We start from the raw sequence: 23721 nt of genomic DNA, 5'->3' as shown, positions 1-23721 counted from the left end.
TAACTCACAGAAAGAGGGGATGAATCCAAAAATGACATCAAAGATAAACTGAGGCCAACTTGACTAATGTGAAATTTCTACATTCATAATTCACCTTAATTCTATCTGGTCTGTATTCTCAGTCTTTTGCATTAGAGCAGGGATTTTTAAGCTTTTTGTATTATGTATCCCTTCAGCAATACAGTAAAAGCTATATCCCTTATTCAGAATAATTTTTTTAAATTAGAATTGAAGGAAATGATTAATTTCAGTTAAATATTAATCAAAAGAAAAGTGATATTTCCCTAAGTTCACAATTCAGCAGGAATCCAACTAGAGATGCCTTGAACCCTAGGTTAAGAATTCTTGCACTGTAGTAAAAGTTGTCCCTTTCAAAGAACTCTTGCTATTTCCTGGTTGGTGAATAGGAAGACTACTGCTAGGTAAAAATCTCATCATCATAGAAATCATCTAGTTCATTCCCTTCCTACTACAGATTGGGAAGCTGAGGCACAGTGAAGGAGAGAGCCATGATTTACTACAGTCACTGACATAACAAGTAGTGTTCCAACCAACCCCTTCTACTACCTATGTGACCCCAAACAAGTCACAATATCACCAGCCTCAGTTTCCTTATCCTTAAAATAGGAATAATAGCATATATTCAGCAGTCCTTATGAGAATCAAATGAGATAATATATGTAAAGTGCTTTGATAATCTCAAAGAGCTGTAGTAATGTCAACTATTATAACAAATCATAGATTTAGAGGTATTAGGATTGCTTAATTATTTTTCCTTGTTTTTGCAAGAATATACTTTTGTGGGAAACAGGTGAAATGCAGAGTGATAATAATAAAGAAAAATATCAATAAAATATTTTAAAAGTAAAGGATATGGGAGCAGTATGGTCATGCAATGGATAGAGATGGAGTCAGGAGAACCTGAGTTCAAATCCAGACTTAGACACATACTAGCTGTGTGACTTTGGGTGAGTCACTTAAACCCAACTGCCTGGCGGGGGTGGGGGGGGAAGAAATAATGATTATGGAAAAAAAAATAATGGGTATGTTACTTTGTGGAATTAAAACTCTGATCATATGATAAATAGCCTGTTGAATGAGGCTGCTAGTAATCACAAATAAAACAGGTCAAAGATATTATCACCATCATCACCACCACTGACTATAAGGAGGTTGACAAACTGCTTGACAAGTTATCTCATTTGATCCTCACAATAACCTTATAGGATTATTATCCCTATTTTACAGAGAAGGACACTGAGGCTAGAAGAAGTTAGATGAATTGCCAGAGTCACAGAGAAGAATCTGAACTGTAGCTTTTCTGACCCTTAGTCCAACTCTACAAATAAGCTTCGGAAAAGTGCTGGGTCTCCTCTGTTCCTGCACCCCAACCCCAAATGCTCCCTACCATCCCTGCAGAAAACAGCTCTCTTCTCAGAACTGTGTTTATATCATCTCCTCTTCCAGCACTTATCCCAGGCTTTCTCTAATTCATATGTATGCTTTATCTCCAGCTCTATATATTGCAAGCTCTTTCAGGGTGAAGAAAAGGGCCAATTTATATTCACAGAGCTGGGTGCAATGTCTCTTATACGGAAAGGGGGCTCAATCAATATTTGTTTTGGGGGAAAAAATTTAATATAATCCTGAACAGATAATGCAAAAAGGGAGACAGATACAATATGGAACAGTTTGTCCATTCCAAGATGAATCTCTCAATCTCTCCTAGAGATATATGGCTGGGGCTGAGAGAGAGAGAGAGAGAGAGAGAGAGAGAGAGAGAGAGAGAGAATGTCTGTGTGTGTGTGTGTGTGTGTGTGTGTGTGTGTAAGCACCAGATTCCAGGAAATATAAGCAGACATCCACTGACAGAATTTTCCCTGTGGGATTTAAATCCTTGTTCATCCTCCGGACATGGTCTGCTCCCCATTTCCCACTGCTGTCCAGGATGGCTACAAATAAATTACCTCAGTCCTTTCATCTCCAGTTAACATTTAAATCCCAAGGCTCCTTTACTCAGTTTTGTTTTTAAGCAAAATCCACTCCTTACCCTTTCTTTTGGCTTCTTTGTCCCCAGGGGTTTTTACCCAGATGACCTTGTTACTAAGTTCAATCTGCATCAAACAGCGGCTGGTGGTCCAGGGGGATTTCATTTCTCCTGATCTGCTCTCCTTTTGTACAGTTCCTCTCACTAAATCAGATCCAGGGACAGCTGCACATGAGTCAGATTTAGCCCTTAATTGATAAAAGCTTTACATTCAAAAATCTGCTAACTTCGCTTAGGACAAAGAACACTTCCACACAGCATGGATAAACTTTGGGGGCCCTTGGGCATCAGTCTGTGTATCCTGGAAGCCATAATTCATAACTAACTCCCTCAGAGCCCAGAAGATTTCACAAACCTTCTAGAAGGCAGCTGTTTATTTGAGCTAAGAGCAAGTCTAATATTCAGAAAATCATTGATCCATAAAGGGAGATGAACTACATTGATTCCAAAATATGAGATAAAAAAAATTATCCTTATCTTAGACACAAAACCAACTACTTGAAGAGGTTATCAGCATTATGAAGCAATTCACTCAGCTCTGGAGGTGGAAAGTTTATAAAATGCTTTCCTCACAATCCAAGGAGAGAGTAAGAATAACATTATCTCCATTTAATGAGAGGAAACTGAGGCTCAGGGAGAAAACCAACATGCCTATATTGCCAGTTCTATTAGCCTTTCTTCTACACAATTCTTCCAAAAGCCTTCCTAAGTCAGCCAGTTATCAAATCAGAAGCAAACTGTCAGACTGATCTTTTTATCATCTTTCCCTAAGATTTGGGATACAACCCTTTACCTCAGGCCCCCCCCCCTTGGTAAAATAAGGGGGAAAAGTCCTTCTTGGGTTGTTTAACATCCTTGAGACTGAGGGACAGTATATAAGGAGTCAGCTTCAAAAAAATTAATGGGGAAGGAGAAAGGAGAGGGAGTTGCCCACCCATGGTCACAAAACTTCTAAGGATCAATTCAAATTCATGGTTTTTGTCATTCCCCCTACCCCAGCTCTAGGACTTGATATATCTTCCATTATACCAGTCACAGCCCCTACATTAGGCAAATTAAATAACTTATTTGTTATTGTATCATAAAATACAGCCTTTACCCAGGGATGCTGAATGATAAAAACATCCTCTTCTTAATCAGACCTCCTTTTGGGTCCTTCCATTGGGTTCAGATCTTCTCTTCCTTTACATCAAAGCATCTTATCTGGACATCATCCAGATGGACTTCCTTGATCCCAACACCCAACCTAATCTCAAATCACTCTTTTCAATTCATTAGTGAGAAAAAGTTTCTTTAATTCCCCAAAGTTTTATTTTACAAGCTATTCTGTCAGCTGCTTCCTAACCCTCCACCCTGAGGCCCAAAGGAGAACAGGTGTGCAATGGGTCCTCTGGAGAGTTCCATGTCAGCAGACACTCCAAGGAACTGATCTGTCCCATCATCCTGTGGGAGAGATGGCTGAGTTCAGAGATAATTAAGACAAACTATACACAGATTTTTTTGGGTCATCAGGAGAGACAGCTATGGCACTGTGGCAAGAATGATGGATTTAGAGGCAGAGGGTCTGAGTTCTAGTCCTACCCTTGCTATATACCAATTTGTTTCACTTTGGGTAAATCATTCCTACTCCTCTCTTGGGTCTGTCTCCTCAGCTATTAAGTAAATGTGGGGCAACTAGGTGACACAGTGGATAGAGCACTGGCCCCAGAGTCAGGAGTACCTGAGTTCAAATCCGGCCTCAGACACTTAATAATTACCTAGTTGTGTGGCCTTGTGCAAGTCACTTAACCCCATTTGCCTTGCAAAAACCTAAAAAACCCTCCACCAAGTATAAAGTAAAGGGACCTTTATGAGGGGAGGCAAGGGGCAGATATCTAAGCTCGCTTCTCACTCCCAATTCCTAAGATTCATGTTGATTTTTCCCAACTTGGGATTCTCTAGACCTGTAGTTTGTACCAAATAAGGAACTCCTGGTGTGGTCATTCCCTCCACCAGTGCAGATCATCATCTCCTTTCTATAGTTTCAGAGCATTTTTGGGGGGTTCCATGGGATAAAGCAACTTCCCCAGATTAAGACCAAATCAGGACTTGAATCAGGGTCTTATAAGTTCCATTTCTACAGATTCATTATTTTTTACAGCCTTTTGTCGTCATCATAAGCAGAAGGCAATCACATTTCCATCCCAGAAGAAGGGTATCCCATGCTGTCCACCCATCTCTGATAGGTGTCTGATCATCCTAACCAAGTCAAATTTGGAAATTTCTACCCTGGGAAAGAGACCTTGGAGGCTCTGAATGGTGCTATAAAGCTGGGACTAGGGTTCATTTCTCAACCACATCCAATGAGTTTAATGACTTCTTTGGGAACACGGCAGCTATTCAAGGCGACAGCTCAAGACCATACCTCAGCAATGTCATCAGGGACGACGGCACATGTTTGGTATGCCCAAAGCCAGTTTCACAATGAAGGAAAGGGATTTCTAAGGCAAGGGTCCCAAATACCAGCAGTCTGCCATCAACTAGTCTCATCCTGCACAAGGGATGACTGCCACTGTGGACCCTGAAGGTTTCTTCCAATCTGTTACTCTAATATTCCAAGTTTCTGCAGGTCTCTGCTGACCAGAATGTGTGCCAGAGTAAGCTGAGTAGCTTTCCTCCTCCCCACCTCCTTGGTGGGTGGTGGCATTCCTTCAGACAGACAACCCAAAGTTTAACAGTGAGCTATTTGTCCACCAAGATCTCCATCCCACTTGGTCACTGACTGATTCATCCAATTCTAATTTTTCTTCCAGGGGCCAACTCTTATGGGTGGGACACTGAAAGATTCTAGGAGGAAAAGATCTTGAATTCTGAGGCCCACCCCTGTCTTAACAGATGTCTTGTTCTAATCAATAGGACAGGTGTATCCAACCCACAGGCCACATGCAGCCCTCGAAGTCCATTCATGTGGCATTACTACATTTTATTATTATACTCAATGGTGATATGGATTACATTGTAGTCATCAACAAATGTGAAATTTTATATGCAGTCCATGCCAAGTTTTTGTTGCATGGATACCCAGGCAATAGGGGGATCTTAACCTGGGGTTCCTGAATATTTTTAATTATAATTTTGGTAGTCCTAGTTCAATATAATCCAATTCTTCTATAATAATGCATATTTTATTGTCTGCATTTAAAATCATTATTCTGAGGAGGAAGTCATCAATTTAACCAGATCGTCAATTCTGATTGGCAGCTTAAAAAAATAAAGTTCAGAATCTGTCATAGAAGGTATGCACCTTGAGACCAGTAGATGTTTTCTATCTAGTTTAAATTCAAGGGAGCTGCAAAAGGCAGAGAAATGAAGCGATTTGGCTATGATTGTGAAACTGGCAAAAATCTTGAGATGGGATTTGAACACAGTTTTGGGGAATTTCCACAGAGCACACTACCCACTAGGCTCGGTTAACCTCTATGTAATCTGGGGCAGGGGGAAGTGGTACAGATGAAGAACCTCATGTTTTTAATGGCATTTTAGGCTTTACACATCAAGGAGGTAATTTGGTTCTGTGGAAAGAGTGTTGGGTTTGGAATCAAAGGACGTGTGTTCAGGAAAGACCAATCTCCAAGGGCTTCAGATTCCTGTTTTGTAAAATAAGGGGGAAGGGGGAGGGATGGACTAAGTGACTTCTGAGGTCCCTTCTTGACCCAAATCTAAGACATCAAGATCTCTTTTCTCATGGAGCATTCTCATTTCTATAGACCCATTTTATAGACAGGAAAACTGAGATCCAGAGATATTCAAGGACATACCAACAGTCGCAGAAATAAGTATCAGGATCCTCTTTTCCCCACCTCACCCCTGGTTATATGGTAGTACCATAGTGGGAAGCTATGTGGTATGGTGAACAGACTGGACTCAAGAAGACTCCTTTTCATGAGTTCAATTCTGGCCCCAAACTTCCTAGCTGTGTGACCCTGGGCAGGTCACTTAGCCCTGTTTGTCTCAGTTTCCTCATCTGTAAAAGGAACCAGAGAAGGAAACCACTCGTTATCTTTGCCAAGAAAATCCCAGGGGAACCATGAAGAGTCAGACACAATGGAAACAACTTAATTGCAACAACAAAATCATATTCCTGTCAAGCATTTTTTTTGTTTAAGGTTAAACATTCCAGTTCCATCAAGTTGATCCTCACATGGCATGGAATCAAGACTCTTTAGAGGTGAAAGGGACTATGGTGGTCATCAAGTCTCACCTGTTTATGGTGGTGGAGTTGATCAGAAGACTCTCAGATCAACTCATTGAAATTTCAGGACATGGACTTCAGAGCCCCAGTACCTTGGCTATTTCCTCCAGATGCTCCCTAGCTTCTCAATGTCTTTCCTGAACCCTAGCACCCAAAAAGTAAGCATAGAATTCCAGATGTGCTTTGGGGGAGTGGGGGAGGGGAAGAAAGGGCAATAACTTCCTAATTTTGGATACTACCACTTCCCTTGGATGCCTAAGACCAAATCTGTTTTTCTGACTGCCAAATCGATCTCCTGTTTCTGAGATACAACCAATGGATCTTGATTTATACCCACATGAGGCATAATCAGTTAGATCTAATGTACCTGCTGCTAAAAATCTAGTTGTGGGTAATGCATTTCATAGGTCCCTAAAGAAAATCTATCTAGCAAGGTTTTTTGAGCCTGGTGGAATTTCAGCAGCTCTGTTCCTGGAACAGATGAAGATCAGTGGTTTAGAAGAAACAGTGAAGGTAAAAACCAATGTGCCACTTTTAGCAAATGGGGGGATGGGATGGGGAAAGGAGGGTGAGAAAGCTGGAGAGAGGGATGGGGAGGAGGAGAGAGAGAGAGAGAGAGAGAGAGAGAGAGAGAGAGAGAGAGAGAGAGAGAGAGAGAGAGGAGAAGGGAAATGGAGAGGAAGAAAGGGACAGAAGAAGAAGGGGGAGAGGGTAGGAAGAGAGGAAGGAAAGGAAGAGAGAAAGGGTGAGAGAAGAGGGGAGGAAAAGAAGGGAAGAGAAAGAGAGGAAAAAAGAAAGAGAGAGAGAGAGAGAGGAGAGAGAAAAAAAGAGAGAGGAAAGAGAGGGAAGAAGAGAAAAAAGGAAGGGGGGGAGAGAAAGAGAGAATTTACAGGGAATTTACCACATAACACTTATTTAGATTATTAGAAATAAAATGAGGGAGTAGAATGCTCTAAATTTGTTTATACTTGGGAAATGAGATGCAGACAGGCATAGTAGATGAAGAACCTTCTCAGATTTGGGAAGACCTGGGTTCAAATTGACTGGTTGTGTGCCCTTTAGGTAAGACACAAGAGCAGGTGTTGATGTGAGTTGCTTAAAGGAATTTCCTCAATAGGAATTCTCAATACCAATGAAATCACACGATAAGATTATAGTGTGTGTATGTGTGTATACATGCATATTTAGAAAATTAGAGATCTCTGTTTCATTCAGTAATAAGTCTGTCCAGGCAAAGAAAGACCAGGGTTCAAATGTGATATTTGTGACCTTTCTTCTTGTAACTGAAGTGAATCATTGAACTCTGAGCTTTTGGCCTTCTTATCCATAAGATGGGGAAGAGAGTAACTCTCCAATCTTCCCTCATGTGGTTGTATGAGGTCCAAATGAAGGGATGCAAAGGGCTTTATGTCAGTAATCATTATTATAATTATTAACTATTATTATTATTATTAACATGACTCCTGTTACAGGGGTAGAAGATGAGGTGAATTTTGAAAAATTGCTAGAATGTGGTCAGAAAATCCAGGGGATAACCCATCCCTTTCTTTTTTCCTCAAGGTGGTTTTTTTTTAGTTTTTTTTTTGCAAGGCAATAGGGTTAAGTAGCTTGCCCAAGGCCACACAGCTAGGTAATTATGAAGTGTCTGAGGCTGGATTTGAACTCAGGTACTCCTGACTCCAGGGCGGGTGCTCTATCCACTGCGCCACCTAGCTGCCCCCTCAAAGTGGTTTTAAAAGAATGTCTTCTAAGACACAAACAAAAGTTTTTAATTTGGGGTTTTCATTTGTATGGTTTTGTTTTGTTTTCTAGCCCAAAATGGCCTCCCTTGCCTGGAATGTCCTTCCTCCTTATCTCTATTCCTTCCTAGCAGAAATAAGGTACCTCCTCTTATAGAAAAGTGACCTTCAATTTCTCCTATATAATATTGTATCTACATGGTTGCTTGTATGCTGTTGCCCCCATCAGAATGTGAGTTCCTGGAGGACAAGGACTATTTTGTTTTTCTTTATACCCTTAGAATTCTGCACATTGCTGGCACAAAATAATTACATAAAAAATGTTTGTTGACCTACAGAAAAAAATACATTCTCTTCCCCTCTTAAAATAATTTTATAGAGGGTATTCCAAAGGTTGGTTTAAGCCCCTTCCCTTTACTTAAATGCATTAGGTGGACTCTCTTCTCTGAACCAATAAACCCTCCCCCCCCATTTAAATGCAATTCACTTGCACATCATGGCATCACCTCCCTAATGTCATGGTCTTCTTTGAAGACAAATAGCAACAAATTTCATGCATATACATGAAGATGACAAACTCTTTGCTCATAGGATCATGAATCTAAAGCTGGAAGGGCTTTAAAGGCCTTCTTGTTCCATCCATTTATTTTACAAATGAGGAAACCGAGGTTCAAGGATGCTGACTTGCCCAATGGTGTCACAAGTCATAAGCAGCAGAGGCAATATTTGAATTCAAGTCCTCTGACTTCAGACTCATTGCTTCTGACTTTATCTTGGCATCTCAAACACTATGCTTTACACAGGTAGGTTTTTAATAACAATGCAGATGATTGTAGATTAGAAATGGATTTGACTTCTGAAGGTAGCTAGTCCAATCTTCATATTTAGCAGATAAGGAAAGTGAGGCCTAGTGAGATTAAACGGCTTTGTTTAAATTATAGGCAATGAATGGGACATGGAAGATTTGCACTCTAAGGCCATTAAACAACACAGTCTCAAGTTTTCACAATTGAATTGCAATCTTCAAAGATAAATTCATACATTGCTAAGCTTTAGTCCTACAAAGGACGCTAAAACATGTGTTGCTACATTTCAATTTTCTCTTTCTTCCAATTAGATTCTTCCAGACTTCATCTGAAGAGATTACAGTTCCCTTTTTCCTCTCCAAAAGCTGAAGGGTCTTCAGGTGGCTAAGCAGCTGGAAGCAGATATATTCTTGGTTAAAGGCAACCCACTAGATACTCTCTCAGGTCTTCCCAAAGCATTGGACTTTATGAGTCTGCCAGGAGACTTCTAGTTGCCAAACAAGTTTGACTGCCTGAAAATATGGCAGGGAAGCAAGTTAGCTCCTCTCTCAAGGCCTCAGGCCAACCTCAATAATGGGGTTGGACTGGATGGTCTCCACAATCTGTCCCTTCCAGTTAGAGGAAAATAATATTCAGGACTTTGTCAGTAAAGCTGAACACCCATCATTTGGGTTTAGCAAAAATGACATCATAAATCTTAGCTTTGGAATCAAGGGAAAAGAAAGGGGAGGGCAGTAAAATGGAATAACCCATGGGATTCAGAGAAGGAATGTTGTAGAGTAGTCCTGTCCCCCATAAACAATGTTTAATTTCCCGTCACCTCCCATACATGTTTTCACCCATGTTGTTTGTAATTCCCCTTCCCACAAGCAAGAAAAATCATGTATAACTTATCCTGTGATTAGACACACAGCTAAGTTAAAAAATGGAAGTGAGATATGAGTCCAGATTGGCCAGAATCTAAGACGACATCACCTACCCCCTTAAAGTCTCATTTTATCTAGAAAGTGAATGGGTTGTTTTCCCGAGATCAGCTAAGATTCTTCTCCATTTCTAAATTCTGTAACCCTAGAGAAAGCATGAGGGGAGGGATGGTACAAACTCCATCTCACATTGATTTTATTTTCCCACCCCAGACTATCACATCTGTGCCATGGATGATCTTGACTCCTGGGTTCTAGTTTATCATCCATAAAATTAGATTTTATAGTCCCTTCCAAATCTAAATCTAAGATGTCATGAATCTATTTAAACTTGCTGTCCCACTTCCAACCCCAAATAAGAATATAACTTTGTGTGATCAAAGATTGCATTGGTCTTTTTCTTTAGCAACAACCACATGATATATGGCAGGTGTTTTAATAAATTTTTATTGTATTTTATTACAGTGCCACCCTTGGAATGAGGAATGATCTAGGATCAAGGTTTAAGTCCTGCCTTGAACACACACTAACCAAGTGGCCATAGACTTTTGTCCCCAACCAATGATGTCAGGTTAGACATTCCCGGAATTGGGTACAGAAGATCCAGGGCAAAAAGAAATATTGTGTTATCATTATTAATAATATTATTATTATTGAAATCATTATTATACAATTAAATTACAGACATATACATCTATGCATACATATGTGTGTATTCACATACATAAACATATATATATGTATACATATATATGTGAAATCCTTAGTTCTCACCACAACACTGTGTTGTGGGTGTTATTCTTATGCCCACTTCACATAAAAGAAAACTGAAACCCAGAGAAAGTCTAAGTGATTTGGTGATCAAGGAAGAAGGAACTGAGCCCAGTTCCTCCTGACTCAAAACCCTGTGAACTACATTAAAGAATTCCAATTCTTAATGAGATGTGCATAAAATACATTGATAACCATCCATTTATGCTATAAAGACAAACTATTGTTATGGTTTTTATTATGGTTAGCTTCCTTTATTAAGGAAGAGAAAGAAAGGGGAAGGAAGAGACTATGCCAACTGTGCTCTCCAGCCCATGGAACCATCAACCTGTGTATGGATTTCACCCTCGGATCCCAGGACCTTTCCTTTGGCTTTGCGACTGCCATATCCTCCATAGCCTCATATTTATATAGTCTCCTCTAATTAGAATATCAGCTCCTTGAAAGTAGAGACTGTCTTAATTTTCTCTTTTAATCTCTGGTGCTTGATAAGGAGCTTGATATATGGTGAGTAATGAATAAATGCTCCTTTTTCATTTCATCTATCTGGTTCAACTCCCTTATTTGCCAGATGAATCACCTGAGGTTGGGAGAGATTAACTGAAGATTTTGCCCAAGGTTACTGGCCCACAATTAGTAGTAGCAGGGCTGGGCTTATAATGTCTTCCCCTTCCAACTCAGCATTCTCCACTTAAATCATCTTTCACAATTCATCTTTAAAGGGCTCACTACAATGTTTCTTTAAAGATAACTGAAAGTTTTCTTTTTAAAAGGCTGCAATCATTGACAATAACTTTAGAGCATTAGTGGACTGGGGGGGAAAGTGAGAATTTCTGAGTAGAGAGAAGAAAAAGAAAGTTTTAAAACCAACCTGTCCTTAGGGTTGGTATATTTCCCCACCACCTGCAGTGATGCTTTTACATAGGACTGCAGAAATTCTTCCTAGAGGACTAAAGCAGTCCAGTGGGGGGTGGAGAATGTGATGGGGGAGAGGGGGGAAAGTAAGAGATGAGAGGAGGGGGAGGGGAAGGAAGTGGGGGGAGGGGAAGGAAGTAGAAGAGAAAGGGAGTAGGAAAGAGATCAGGGAGAACAGAAGGTAAGAGTTGGCAGAGGAAGGGAAAGAAAAGGAAAGGGAAGGAAAGTTAAGAATTGAAGGGGAGGAAAGGAAAAATGGGGGGGAAGAGAAGGGGAAGAGGGAAGAGGGGAATAGATGAGGGAGAAGAGAAGTTAAGAGATAGCAGAGGAGGTGAAGTTAGAAAGGGAAAGTACGAGATGACAGGCAAAAAAGAGACTAGCACAAGAGATGGCAGGAGGGGAGGGGAAGCAAAGCAGAACAATAGGGGCTCTGTAGAGTGGAGGAAAGGGGAATGTTCCAGGCTAAGGTTTCCAACCCAAGTTGCCCAGTGAAGCCTAAGGGCAGAACTATGCACACATTTATTTATTTATTTATTTGTTTGTTTGTTTGTTTGTTAGTTATTTCATTCCTTCACAGGTTTGTTTGTTTGTTTATTTATTGTCCTCCCCATCTCCACCCCTTCCCCATCCTCTCACTACCCCTGCAGGGGGAAGATTTTTTTTTAGTGACTAGTTCTCACCTGCCTTTCCCTGGTTTTCTCAGACATAAAAATTATCTGGGGTGGGGGAGGGGAGGAATGACATTCACAGATCTGCATTTTTAAATTTGATTGCTGTTGACCTTTATAGGACTCTGGAAATTTTCACTAGACCTCACATGTTTGTGGGAGGGAAAAATGGAGAAGAAAAGATTAGTGATCATTAAAGATTTTATGAGGGAGCTAGTGTAAATGTTCATAGAAGACTCAAGTTTTATATAAGTCTAGATGCACACACTGTCTCCATTAAAACATAAGTTCTGGGAGGGCAGGGACCATGTCACATTTTGTCTTTTTACTCTGGCAAACAGTGGTACTTACTAAGAGTTTGTTGATTAACATCATACCTGCCATGGGAAGGACTACATGGGGAAACTTCAAATGCAAAAGGTCATCCAGACCTTTTGCTGATCTCCACAAGGATCACTGGCCAACATGATCTGGCCACCATATATCCTGCCCCATCCCCCATAAGCCACTCAGTATAGGACCTCACCCTAGAGACCTTCATCTCTGTTTTTCATATCTAATTATTTCAGTCTTCAGATCATGGATCATGGATTCCATCTGCCAGGGCAGCAGAGTCTGGTCAAATAGGCGTCTTAGCATTTGCTCCCAATATCTCATGTCATCCCTACCCACTACTTTCTACCTCTTTCTTAAGGAACAAAAATCAAATCAACATTGGCCATTGCTACAAGAAAGGGCTTTAACAATCTACTGCCCTACAATTTCATTTACAACCACCATAACTTCCTAAGCCAAATCTTTCTTCTTGGTCATCATAACCTCTCCCCTTGGGTGTCCAAGGATCTTTCTAGTGGAGAGGGGTCTAAGAATTTGGATTTTTATTTTCACTAACCTCTATCTGAAATTTAGCATCTACTTCAATTATTTAAAGCAGCATAAAACCTTCTGAGAAAGGCTCCTCATAGGCTTCCCTCAGACCCCAATAGGGTCTCCACAATATAAGAAAAGTTAAAAACCCCTGGCTGGTAGAGTATAAACTTCTTGAAGCAAAAGCTGTTTCTGTCTTTGAATCATCTTTGAATCATAGTAACCGTCTGGCAAAAAGAATATATTTACATGCCTGTAAATATTACTAGGTGGTGCAGTGGATAGAACACTGGCTTTGGAGTCAGGAGGACAGGAGTTCAAGTCTAGCTTCAGATACTTGACAATGACTAGCTGTGTGACCTTGGGCAAGTGACTTAACTCTGATTACCTCACATCCAAGCTTGTCCAGTTGTCCTGATCCCTAACTGGCTACTGAACCTAGATGCAGGAGAAAGGGAGGCTAGTGACATAGCATGAGACCCTCTCACTCAAATCCAATTCACGTATGCCATGGCCATCACTTCCGTGATGTCAAGGTCCTCTTTGAGAACAAAGGACAGATACTGATTGGTTGACTTAGGTTATTTCTAGGAGCCTGAGTTGTTTTTTTTTTAAATCATATCTGCCTAATCCACTGGAGATGGTTATGGACTCTTACAATTTTAGGGTTGATAGAGGCCTCAGAATTCAGTTAAATTCCCTGTATCAATCCAACCACAAGCATTTATGAAGTATCTACTGTATTACCAACCATTGTTCTAAGTGCTGGAGAGGCAAAGAAAAAATAAAAATAAAACAGCTCTTACCCTTTGGAAGGCACCATGTACATAAATAGGTATGTATGGATATGATGAAAGGGGAAGTCTAAGAGGGGAAGGTTCAGGAAGTCAATGGGACAGGGAGAGGCCTCCTGCTGAACTTAAGGTAAGTCCTGAAGGATGCCAGAGGGCAGAGAGGAAGAGCAAAAACATTCCAGGTATAGAGGACAGCCTGGGCAAAGGCAGAAAGATGGGAGATGAATTCTCCTGCCAAAGGGGAAAGACAGAGGTCAGTGGGGTTGGACCAGAGTGGAGATCAGTCCTCTGCTCAAAGTTTCTTCCTTCAGTGACCAGGAACCTGATGCCTCTGGAGGCCACCCATTATACTTAGGGATTTGATTGTTGGGAATGTTTGGGATTGTTGGGAAAGAGGACTCAATTTACTTTAATGCAGCTGTCATACACTTTCTCTAGTTCTGTCCCCCTTGGGTCAAAACCAGATTTTCACAAGTGTTCAGTTGCCTATCCTACATTTTCAAGATTGAATTAGAGTGGAGAAAACATCTTCACAGTCACAGATCATTGATGTCCAATCCAGAAGGTACCTTAATGGTCAAAACTAACCCACTCATTTTATATTATATTCTCTCTCTCTCTCTCTCTCTCTCTCTCTCTCTCTCTCTCCTCTCCTCTCCTCTCTCCCCTCCCCTCCCCTCCCCTCCCCTCTCTTCTCTCCTCAACAGTTACCCTAGTTACCCAGTCACAGAAGTCCCTTATAATGGGCCACTGACATTGAGCATGGCATGAATGTTCTGACAAACAAATGCTTAATGTCCAAAACCCACTGATTCATTTCCCCTGCAAACACTTTTCAAGGGCAAGTGTGGTTCATTGGAGTAAAATCAGTGCCAGTTTTGAGTGTGATGAAAATGGAGGGAACCTCTGTACAAGCCAGCTACTGTTCTCTCTCAAATACACAAAAACATCCCAGGGCTGCCTTTTTACAAACCCCAGTGGCCGAAGGGCAGGAACGCTGGCAAAAATACCTGGGTGACTAAGATGGCAAAATATTTTTTTTGCACAAAACCAAATAAATACAACAACCACTAAAGCCTTCTCCTGGTTTAGAGTCACAATCTGATGAAAGGTTGGGTGGCACAGTGGAAAGAGCCGTGGACCTGGCATCAGATTCCATGAGTTCAAAGTTTGCCTCTGGCATCTACTTCCTCCAATAGGCAAAAGCCACTTCGTTTCTCTCAGCTTTAGTTTCCCCATCAGTAAAGTATAGAGCTAGATACTAAATCCTTTCCAGTTCTGGATCTGTATCTGGATTTTTCAAGCTTTAGAAGGATGATCCAAGATGGTCTAAGAATGGTCCAAGAACAAGTTGCAACAATGCGGACTACCACTCTTTACTTTGAAAACATAAAAAAGCATTATTCTACAGTTCTGGCCTACCATCCTGCTCCAGCCCAATGCATTTCCAGCACAATCTCTTAGCTCCCTGTTCTCAGGTTCTGGAAGCAGGGCTTCTGGAGCCAAACTGAGTCTGATAGGAGCCTTCTGGGCTGTGTGCCCTCCTCACTAAAAGCCATCGAGGTAGAAGACAGAGCAAATGGGAATCTGTTTTGTGATAAGAGCCAGGACTTTGGGTTTCTAGTAACATTCAACAGGCTGAAAAACACAAACCTGATAGAATGGTTTGAAAAGCTGGGACTTTCCTAGACACAAGACAATTCTTGACATTTTTTTTAAAAGGTTCATTCCATTATGAAATCCTGGCCATCTGTTTAAACACCTTGACTGAGCTTTTGTTGTTGCTGTTTCTCATAGTGAATATACATTTGCAATGACCAAGTGCCTCTCTTTCTTATTTGCAGAGGTGAGGGACATTGCATAAACTGTCTATAGCAGAAAACTGATGGGTTGAGGGGATAGTATGGACTAGACTTAGAGCTGGAAGAGACATCTGAGGACACAGGATCACAGATCTAGAGCTGGGATCAACCAAAAGGAATTTATTAAGAACTTACTCTAGGTGGGATACTGCGCCAAGCTGCCAGGCCTATAAATATGGGCAGAAATAGTCTACCCATAAGAAGCTTACATTTAAATGGGGGAAGCAGCCTGTTAGAGGAGATATAGATGTAGCTACAGAAATAGATAGAGATGTATACATAGGTATAAATACACATATGTATTAATGTATATATACATATATATGTAAATATGTACATTTCATATGATTGTGACTATGTGTTTAATATCTATAAATAAAATTTCAGATGGCCATCTAGTCATCTAGACCAAGCATATCATTTATGGTTGAGGAAACTGAAATTCAGAGGCTACGTGATATACAAGTTACATTAGGAATAAATATGTCTTAATTTGAACTCGAGCCCTCTGAAACTACATCTAAGTTTTCCCATTATGGTTTTGCTGAACTGCCCTCTCCCTTTGAAACTCTTTGAAAAGTTTGAAAAGGCTCTTTGGGTGGAGGGGTAAGAGATGGATTTAGAAATGAAGGTGACAAAAAGACAGCAATACTTTTTAAATGCAACTGTTGGGGAGGTAAATTTATGTTTGGAAAAAAAATTCTGTCCTCAGTGGCAGTCTCCAGTTTTTCTTGCTTTTGGTGAGCTTAAATATTTGGCACAGGCCTAAAGATAATGATGAAGCTCTGAGATGTGTTTTAAGCAGCTCCCTCTTCCATATTCCCTTCCATGAATAGTTTCTGAATGTTCTGTGATCCTGAAAGGGTTCGATTTCTTTGGACTGTTGACAGAGACACACAGATAAAGACAAGAAACAGAAAAAAGGAAAGAGTGAGAGAGAGAGAGAGAGAGAGAGAGAGAGAGAGAGAGAGAGAGAGAGAGAGAGAGAGAGAGAGGCCAATTCTCCCACTTTAAGTGGAGATAGGACTTCATGTTCTTGTCTTCTATTGTGGATTGGATACAGAAAATACACCTAATCTTCTCACCTGCTTTCTTACCTGGATGGTCACTGCATGAATGGTCATTCACACCTCCAAGAGGAGTCATTCTTGACAAAGGAACTCAAATACAGTGGAAATTATGTTAAATTTGGAGTCCATGGCCCTGGGTTTGGATTCTAGCTCTATTACTTTCAACAACATATGTGACCTAAGACAAGTCCCATTGTCTCTCTGGGTCTTGCAAAATGAGGGACTTGATTGAGCCAAATGATCTTTTTGGTCCCTTCTGATTTAAGACTAGAATCATCTGACCTTAGAAGCCACTAAGTCCAGCTAGTGTCTGGGTGAGAATCCCTTTTACAATAGCAAGTTATAATTGGTGATTTAGCCTCTGCTTGAGATCTACAATGAGGAAGAACTCACTACTTTACAGAACAGCCCATTACACTTTCTAATTAGGCAATGTTCTTCTTTTATGTGACTGCTTATAATATGTATAAATCCTTTTCCTCAATTTACTCATCTGTAAAATATAAAATATGGTTAACAAACCAGTATTACTGGATTGTTGTGAGCTTCCAATGAGTAATGGATGTTCTGATTTTGTTCCTTCGCTCCAAGCCCAAGTAGGCAGGTCTGCTGTTCTTTGCTCTGGTCAGACTACATCTAGGCATGAGATTTAGAGAAATATATCAGGTAAGAAGTTAAAGTATGTCTCGAGGAATATAACCCAGGTGGTGAGAGGAATGGAGACCAAGCCCGGAAAGGATCAGTTGAAGAAACTGAAAATATTCAGCTAAAAAAAAAAGAAAAAAAAGAAAGGTATAGAATACCTGGTCCCATCTGGAGAGCACTGATCTGGATGGCCACTAAAGACCCTTCCCTTCTGACTGGTCTAAACCTCAAAACTGACCTCAAAACTGGCCATATTTGCTTCCTTCCAATGGTCCTAATCTGGCCTGATTTTGGTCCCATCACCCTGGTCACTTACTTAGGAAACATGCTCCAATTTTCCAACATCCTTTCTATATATAATGTGGCCTGGTACTTAGAACAACAAAAAAAAATTCATGACTATCATCCTCCTCAAATGACCTTGCTGAACAGCTCATATTTAAGGGGGGCTTATTTTGGAGATGACTTGTAGTATTCGTCGTCTTTTAAAACTGATCTGTGCTTTTGCTGGCTTGGGGAACTTCCAATGAGGAAAGTGCTTCTACTTCTATAGATTAGCCCTGGTACAGATTAGTAATAGATTTCATCTATGTCACATTCAGTGATATTAATAATACTAGCCTATGTTTACATGAACACTTTAATCATTGGAAGCTCACAACAATTCAATGATATTTTTTTATTAGTTACATTTTACATTTTATAGATGAGGAAACTGAGAAAGTGATTTGCTCAAAGATATAAGACTTCTAAATCGAAGGAAGGAGCTTTAATTAAAGGCTTTCATTAAATAACCAAAACGTCCATGGTCAGAGAGGATAGGGAAAAATGCTAACTCTAAAGTCAGAGAAACTAGGCTTGAATCCTGACTCTATCATTTCCTTCCAATGTGACCTTGGGTGGGTGGTTTCAGTTTCCTCATTAAAAAAATGAAGAGGGGCAGCTAGGTGGTGCAGTGGATGGAGCACCAGCCCTGGAATCAGGAGTACCTGAGTTCAAATCCAGCCTCAGACACTTAATAATTACCTAGCTGTGTGGCCTTGGGCAAGCCACTTAACCCCATTGCCTTGCAAAAGCTTAAAAAAAAATTTAAAAAAATTAAGAAATATTCTCACATGTTCTCTCAGATGACTTTCAACTCTAAGATTATGATCTGAAATCCATGAACAGATCCACAATCTGTTGTCCATGAACCACAATATGGACAACTGAAGAAACCTAAAGGAACATATCTCCACCTTGAAAACACTAAATACTAGTTTAGACTCAGTTTAAATTCAGTTTAGGGTTGTAGTGGGAGGATAGGACACGTGCAGATGAAGGGGATTTCTTGTGTTCGGCCACCTCAGATACTCTGTCTCCATTCAGTCATGCTCAAGATTATATGAAATCAGTTTGGTCACATATCAGAGATACCCTTGAAAGCTACCTGTTCAGATTCAGATTCTCTTTCACCAATAATTTATACCTGCAGCCAGCTGCCAACGCACAATCTGAGGCCCTGTCTGCACAGACACAATCATCTTTGGTCTGGGGGGCAACCCTTCCATCTCCATCTCTCTCTCTCTCTCTCTCTCTCTCTCTATTTCTCTATCTCCATGTCTCTCTCCCCTAATACACTGGACATGTCATTTTACCAAGATGAGCCTCAGTCTCCTTTTCTGTACAATGGAGTTTGTTTTTTTTGGTAAAGACCTTTATCTATTTGTTAAGGAAATGCCCATTACCAAAATATGTGTATTGCTGATTGTAAACTTACATTCAGAGTTGCCTGGGGCACCAGGGAGCCATCCAGGGTCAAATATACAACATATGTCAGAGGCAAAGCTTGAACCTAGGTCTTCCTGATCACAAGACCAGAGCTCTATCACTCTACAATGTTGCTTCTCAAAATAGGAAAAGTAATACTTAAACAGTCTGTTGCATAAGGTTGGTGGAGATCAAATGAGATGAGGATTGTATACAAATGTATATAAATTGTATACAAAATATGTATAATTGTATACAAATAACAAATTGTTATTATTGTGACTAAATTAATTACAACTCATTGATCAGAGTCCACATTGTGATGAAGAAAGAGGGTTCAATTTAGAGTCAACAGCTGTGTTTGACTCCTGGTTCGGTCACTTTATTAAGGAGGCTGTGTGGTATTATAGAAAGACCAGTTATTTCAGTGAGAGGACCATAATTCAAATCCTGCTTCCTACAATCAGTGGAACATTGGGCAAATTACTATACATCTCTGGGCTCAGTTTCCTCATCTGCAAAATGGTGGGACTGCCTGAGATTTCCAAGCTGAACTTCTTGCTCTCTCTAAATTTATGATCTTCCTTATGTGTTAAAATGAATTTAGTAATAGTTACAATTCCCTGTCCAGGCAGTTGGATGAGCTGTAAGGTATCCTCCAGGTGGGAAATCCCATGATCCTATAAATAACCTCACTTCTCAATTTTAAGCCTCAGTTTCCTCACCTGCAAAATGAACTGGAGAAGGAAATAGTAAATCATTCCAGTATCTTGCTAAGAAATCTGCCACCCCCCCCAAATGAGGTCACAATGAGATAGATATGAGTTAACCACAACATTCCTTATCAATAAAATGAAAGAGCTAGATCAGATTATCTCAAAGGTCCTTCCAGATTCCCTACTTCTGAGTTTAACTTGAGAGGTACAATGAGATTCTGATTTCTGGGAATGAACAGATGCAAAGTTTTTAAGGCATTCCTTTCCTACCTTCATCCATGTTGTGCTAATATTTCAGTGACCGACACAAGAGCACATTGTATGTTTGCCAGTCGATGCCTGTTTGATGGGGATTATTCTTCTACAAATCAGTTTATTAATCAGTGGAGATATTCCCTCTGTATAAGCCCCTGAAGTTTCTCTAGTAAGCAAGTAAATTTCTAAGCAGAGGATGTAAAAGTAAATGAGAGCCACAACTCACAAGACAGGTGATGAAGAAGTCAAAACAATTTCCATGCAATGGAAAGAGCACATGTTTGGATTTTGAATTTGGAGTTGATTTTGGCCTCGGTCTCCTCAACCTTGAAATGAGGAGGTTGAACTAGATGGTCCCCCAGCTCCAGAACTCTGATCCCCTTTAAAGAAAATGACATATCCTGCTATCATCGATCTGTACAGGACCACAGGTCCTATACAGCCAGGTCCTGGCTGGTTTAAAGAACCCTGAGCTTGGGAGTCAAAAGAAATGAGTTCTAGGGGCAGCTAGGTGGCGCAGTGGATAAAGCACTGGCCCTGGAGTCAGGACTACCTGGGTTCAAATCCTGCCTCAGACACTTAATAATTACCTAGCTGTGTGGCCTTGGGCAAGCCACTTAACCCCATTTGCCTTGCAAAAACCTTAAAAAAAAAAAGAAATGAGTTCTAATCTTTGCCACTTAGGACTCTGCCACTCAACAAGCTATGTAGTCTTAGGCAAGTCATTTCCCTTCTATGGGCCTCAGTTCCCTGATCTGTCAAATGCAGAGGTCAGCCTAGTCCAGTTCTTAACTAAGAACTACGAAATTGTGTTTATATGTGTATCTCTCTCTCTCTTCATCCATCAAAACACCTATCTATACATATATATATACATGTGTGTATGTGTGTTCATACATATATCTGATAACCATTTTAACAATTGATTCCTTTTGTTATTCTATGCATTTATATTTGTTTAACAACATTTTTCTGAGAAGGGATTCATCAGCTTCACTGGGCTGCCAAAGGGGTCCCACCCCACAGACATGGCACTAACCCCTGGATTAGAAGTCTGAAATGCCTTGTAGATACGACATGCTTGGAGGCCAGTGGAGTCCCCCTCATTTAACACATTAGCAAAGTTGGTCCCCGAGAAATCCCTGGTGATCCTGGCTCTCCAGGCCCATCCCTCCCCCACTGTGCACCTCGAAAAGAAAACAAGTAGGTGGTGAAGTTAATCATTCCAAACTTTCCCAGACATGAGACTCTAAAAGCTAAGCTCTACCTTCAATCTCCTCTGCCTAAGAGTTTAAAAGAACTAAGGTCCTTGATTTCTTTTGTGGCTCAGAAAAATCACTGCTTAGTCCTGTTAGTGCCCAGGTCCATTCTGCAAACACCCAACACACTTTGGAAAAGGGAGGGGGAGCCGACAGAATTTCAATGGGTCCCAAAGTCTTATCGACCATGATGTCTGTCCTCCTCCGTTCTGGAAGAAAACCATGACATCAGGAAGCTGACATGAACTGAATCTGAGTGAAGGAGGGCTGTGTAAGTCATGAGCTTCGCCAAGTCCTAGTGGGGAAACTGAGGCTCAGGGAGTGTGAAAGTCACGCAAAGGCTATGCACCATTAAGCTCATGGGGCTGGGCAGGAATTGAAGGGCTCCAGGAGTGGGGCAGAGTAGGAAGGACTTTTCTCACCATCTCCAGGCTGGAGGGCATGGGAGCCCCACCGACGCGCGCGCGCACACACACACACACACACACACACACACACACACACATACATGAATGCACAGAGGGAGGGAGCTCCCCTCCCCCCCGCCAGGTAACCTCTCTGCTCGCCTGGGCTACTTCCCAGCCCCCGCGTCGGAGGCACAATGACCCGCGCCCGGCCCCAGCCCCTTGGAGCTCGTGCCCATGCCACGGCCTCACACATGTGGGCAAGGGGGGGAGGGTGTGGAGGTGAGAAGAAGAGGGCGAGGAGGAGGAGGAGCAGGGGAGGGGGGAGGAGGAGGAGGAAGGGAGGGGGAGGAGGGGAGGAGAGGAGGGGCGGCGCGCGCGCGGCAGCCCCCAGAGCCCGGACAGCGAGGCCGGGAGGGAGGCCTCCCCGGGCCGCCGGGCCTCGGAAGTTTGGCGCCCCCCCGGCCGCCCCCCGGGCCCCCCGCAGCCCCCCGCACTCACCCCCGGCGCTGCTGAGCAGCAGGCAGAGCGGCCCCAGCAGCCACATGGCGCGGCCGCCGCGGCTCCCGCTGCTCCCCGGCCCCGCCGCCGCCCGCCGGCCTGCACAGTCCCGGCCCGGCCCGGCCCGGCCGCGCCTCCCCGCCCCTCCCCCGCCCGGCCCGCCCCCGGCCCCGCCCCGCCCCGCCCCCCAGGCCGGGCCCCTGGCGGGAGGGGCGCGCGGGAGGCGGGATGCTGTCGGGGCTGCCCTTCCCTGCGGGCTCCCCCCGCCCTTGGCGCCCTGACATCCTCCGCGCCTTTGTTCCCCGGGCCTCGGCTCGGCCTCCCCCTCGCCCTGCGGCCCCTCTCCGAGGCTTCTCCCCCCGCACCCCTCCCTCCAGGAGGCGCCCCGGGGCCGGCAAGCCCCAGAAGCCGGGCCGGGGAGGGCGCCCCCGCCCCCCAGCGGGGCCGGCCTTCCGCGGACCCCGGCTTCCTCCGGACAGGGGCTCAGGTGCCCCCATCAGCTCCCTGAAGGGACCGGGAGCAGCTTGGGGTTCCCTCGGCATTGGCCGTGCGTGGGATTCACCCCCCAGAAGAGGCCCTTGAAGGCGGGGACTATGCAACTCTGGGGGGTCTTTGCACCCTGAGGGCCTGGGCCCCCCGGGGCTCAGATGGAGCTGAACCCTCCTGCCTTTAGCTACCAGGGCGGTCGCCGAACTCAAAGCACAAACCCCGCGGTTCAAAACCTGCCTCGGACATTTACCAGCTGTGTAGACCAGGGCCTTCCTTTTTCCTCAACTGTCCAAAGAGACCTTTGGCTTCAAGTTTCAAATCTATGATCTTAGGAAAATTCATCACAGTGGGGGGCAGCTGGGGGCGAAGTCAAGTCAGGTCCCGACACCTAATAATTGCCTAGCCGTGTGACCTTGGACAAGTCACTTAACCCCATTGCCTTCAATTTTTTTAAAAAAAGAAAGGAAATTCATCACAACAGGTCCACCTAACATCGTTGTTTTCTTTTGACATCATAAGGATTGTAGTACACGATGATGATGTTTGTTCTTCATCCTGGAAGAAGGCCATGGCATCAGGGAGATGATGCCATGACAATCACATGAGTTGGATGTAAGTGAGGGGGTGCTGTGCTAAGTCACCAGCCTCATTTTCTCCTCTAGAGCCATCTGGGCCCAGGGCTCAGACGTGAATCAGGACAATTGGAGATGGTCCTGGATGTGAGGCAAGCAAGGTCAAGTGACTTGTCCAAGGTCACATAACTAGTAAGAGCCAAGTGTCTGAGGTTGAATTCAAACTCCTGTTCCTCTGACTCCAAAGCCAGTGCTCTATCCACTGGGTCACTTAGCCACCCCTAGAGTTGCAGTGGATCTGTATATATCCAGCATCCCTTATCCCTACCATTTAACTGGCTCGTTTTCTCTTCCCATCATGCATTTCTAGGAGAACAACTTTTACTCCTATCCTTTGAAATTTCTCATTGGTTTTGAGCTATAACCACCATAGGTCTA

The 23721-nt window shown here is 42.6% G+C and overlaps 1 protein-coding gene across 2 annotated transcripts in view; it reads right to left on the bottom strand.

Annotated features, from left to right (window-relative positions):
• The window catches only part of LDLRAD3 (low density lipoprotein receptor class A domain containing 3), a 256012-nt gene extending 233736 nt beyond the window's left edge, over nt 1–22276 (bottom strand). For both annotated transcript variants that reach the window (XM_074230483.1, XM_074230482.1), the window contains exon 1: nt 22223–22276. In XM_074230483.1, coding sequence (XP_074086584.1) covers nt 22223–22268 — 46 coding nt within the window. In that variant the 5' untranslated portion in view covers nt 22269–22276. The remainder of the gene's footprint in view (nt 1–22222) is intronic.
• Between the last annotated feature and the right edge of the window lie 1445 nt (nt 22277–23721).

Source organism: Macrotis lagotis, chromosome 3 (assembly GCF_037893015.1).
Source record: "Macrotis lagotis isolate mMagLag1 chromosome 3, bilby.v1.9.chrom.fasta, whole genome shotgun sequence".
Classification (NCBI taxonomy): domain Eukaryota; kingdom Metazoa; phylum Chordata; class Mammalia; order Peramelemorphia; family Peramelidae; genus Macrotis; species Macrotis lagotis.
Note: the sequence above shows the minus strand (reverse complement) of the source record. Positions and strands in the feature narration are given on the sequence as shown.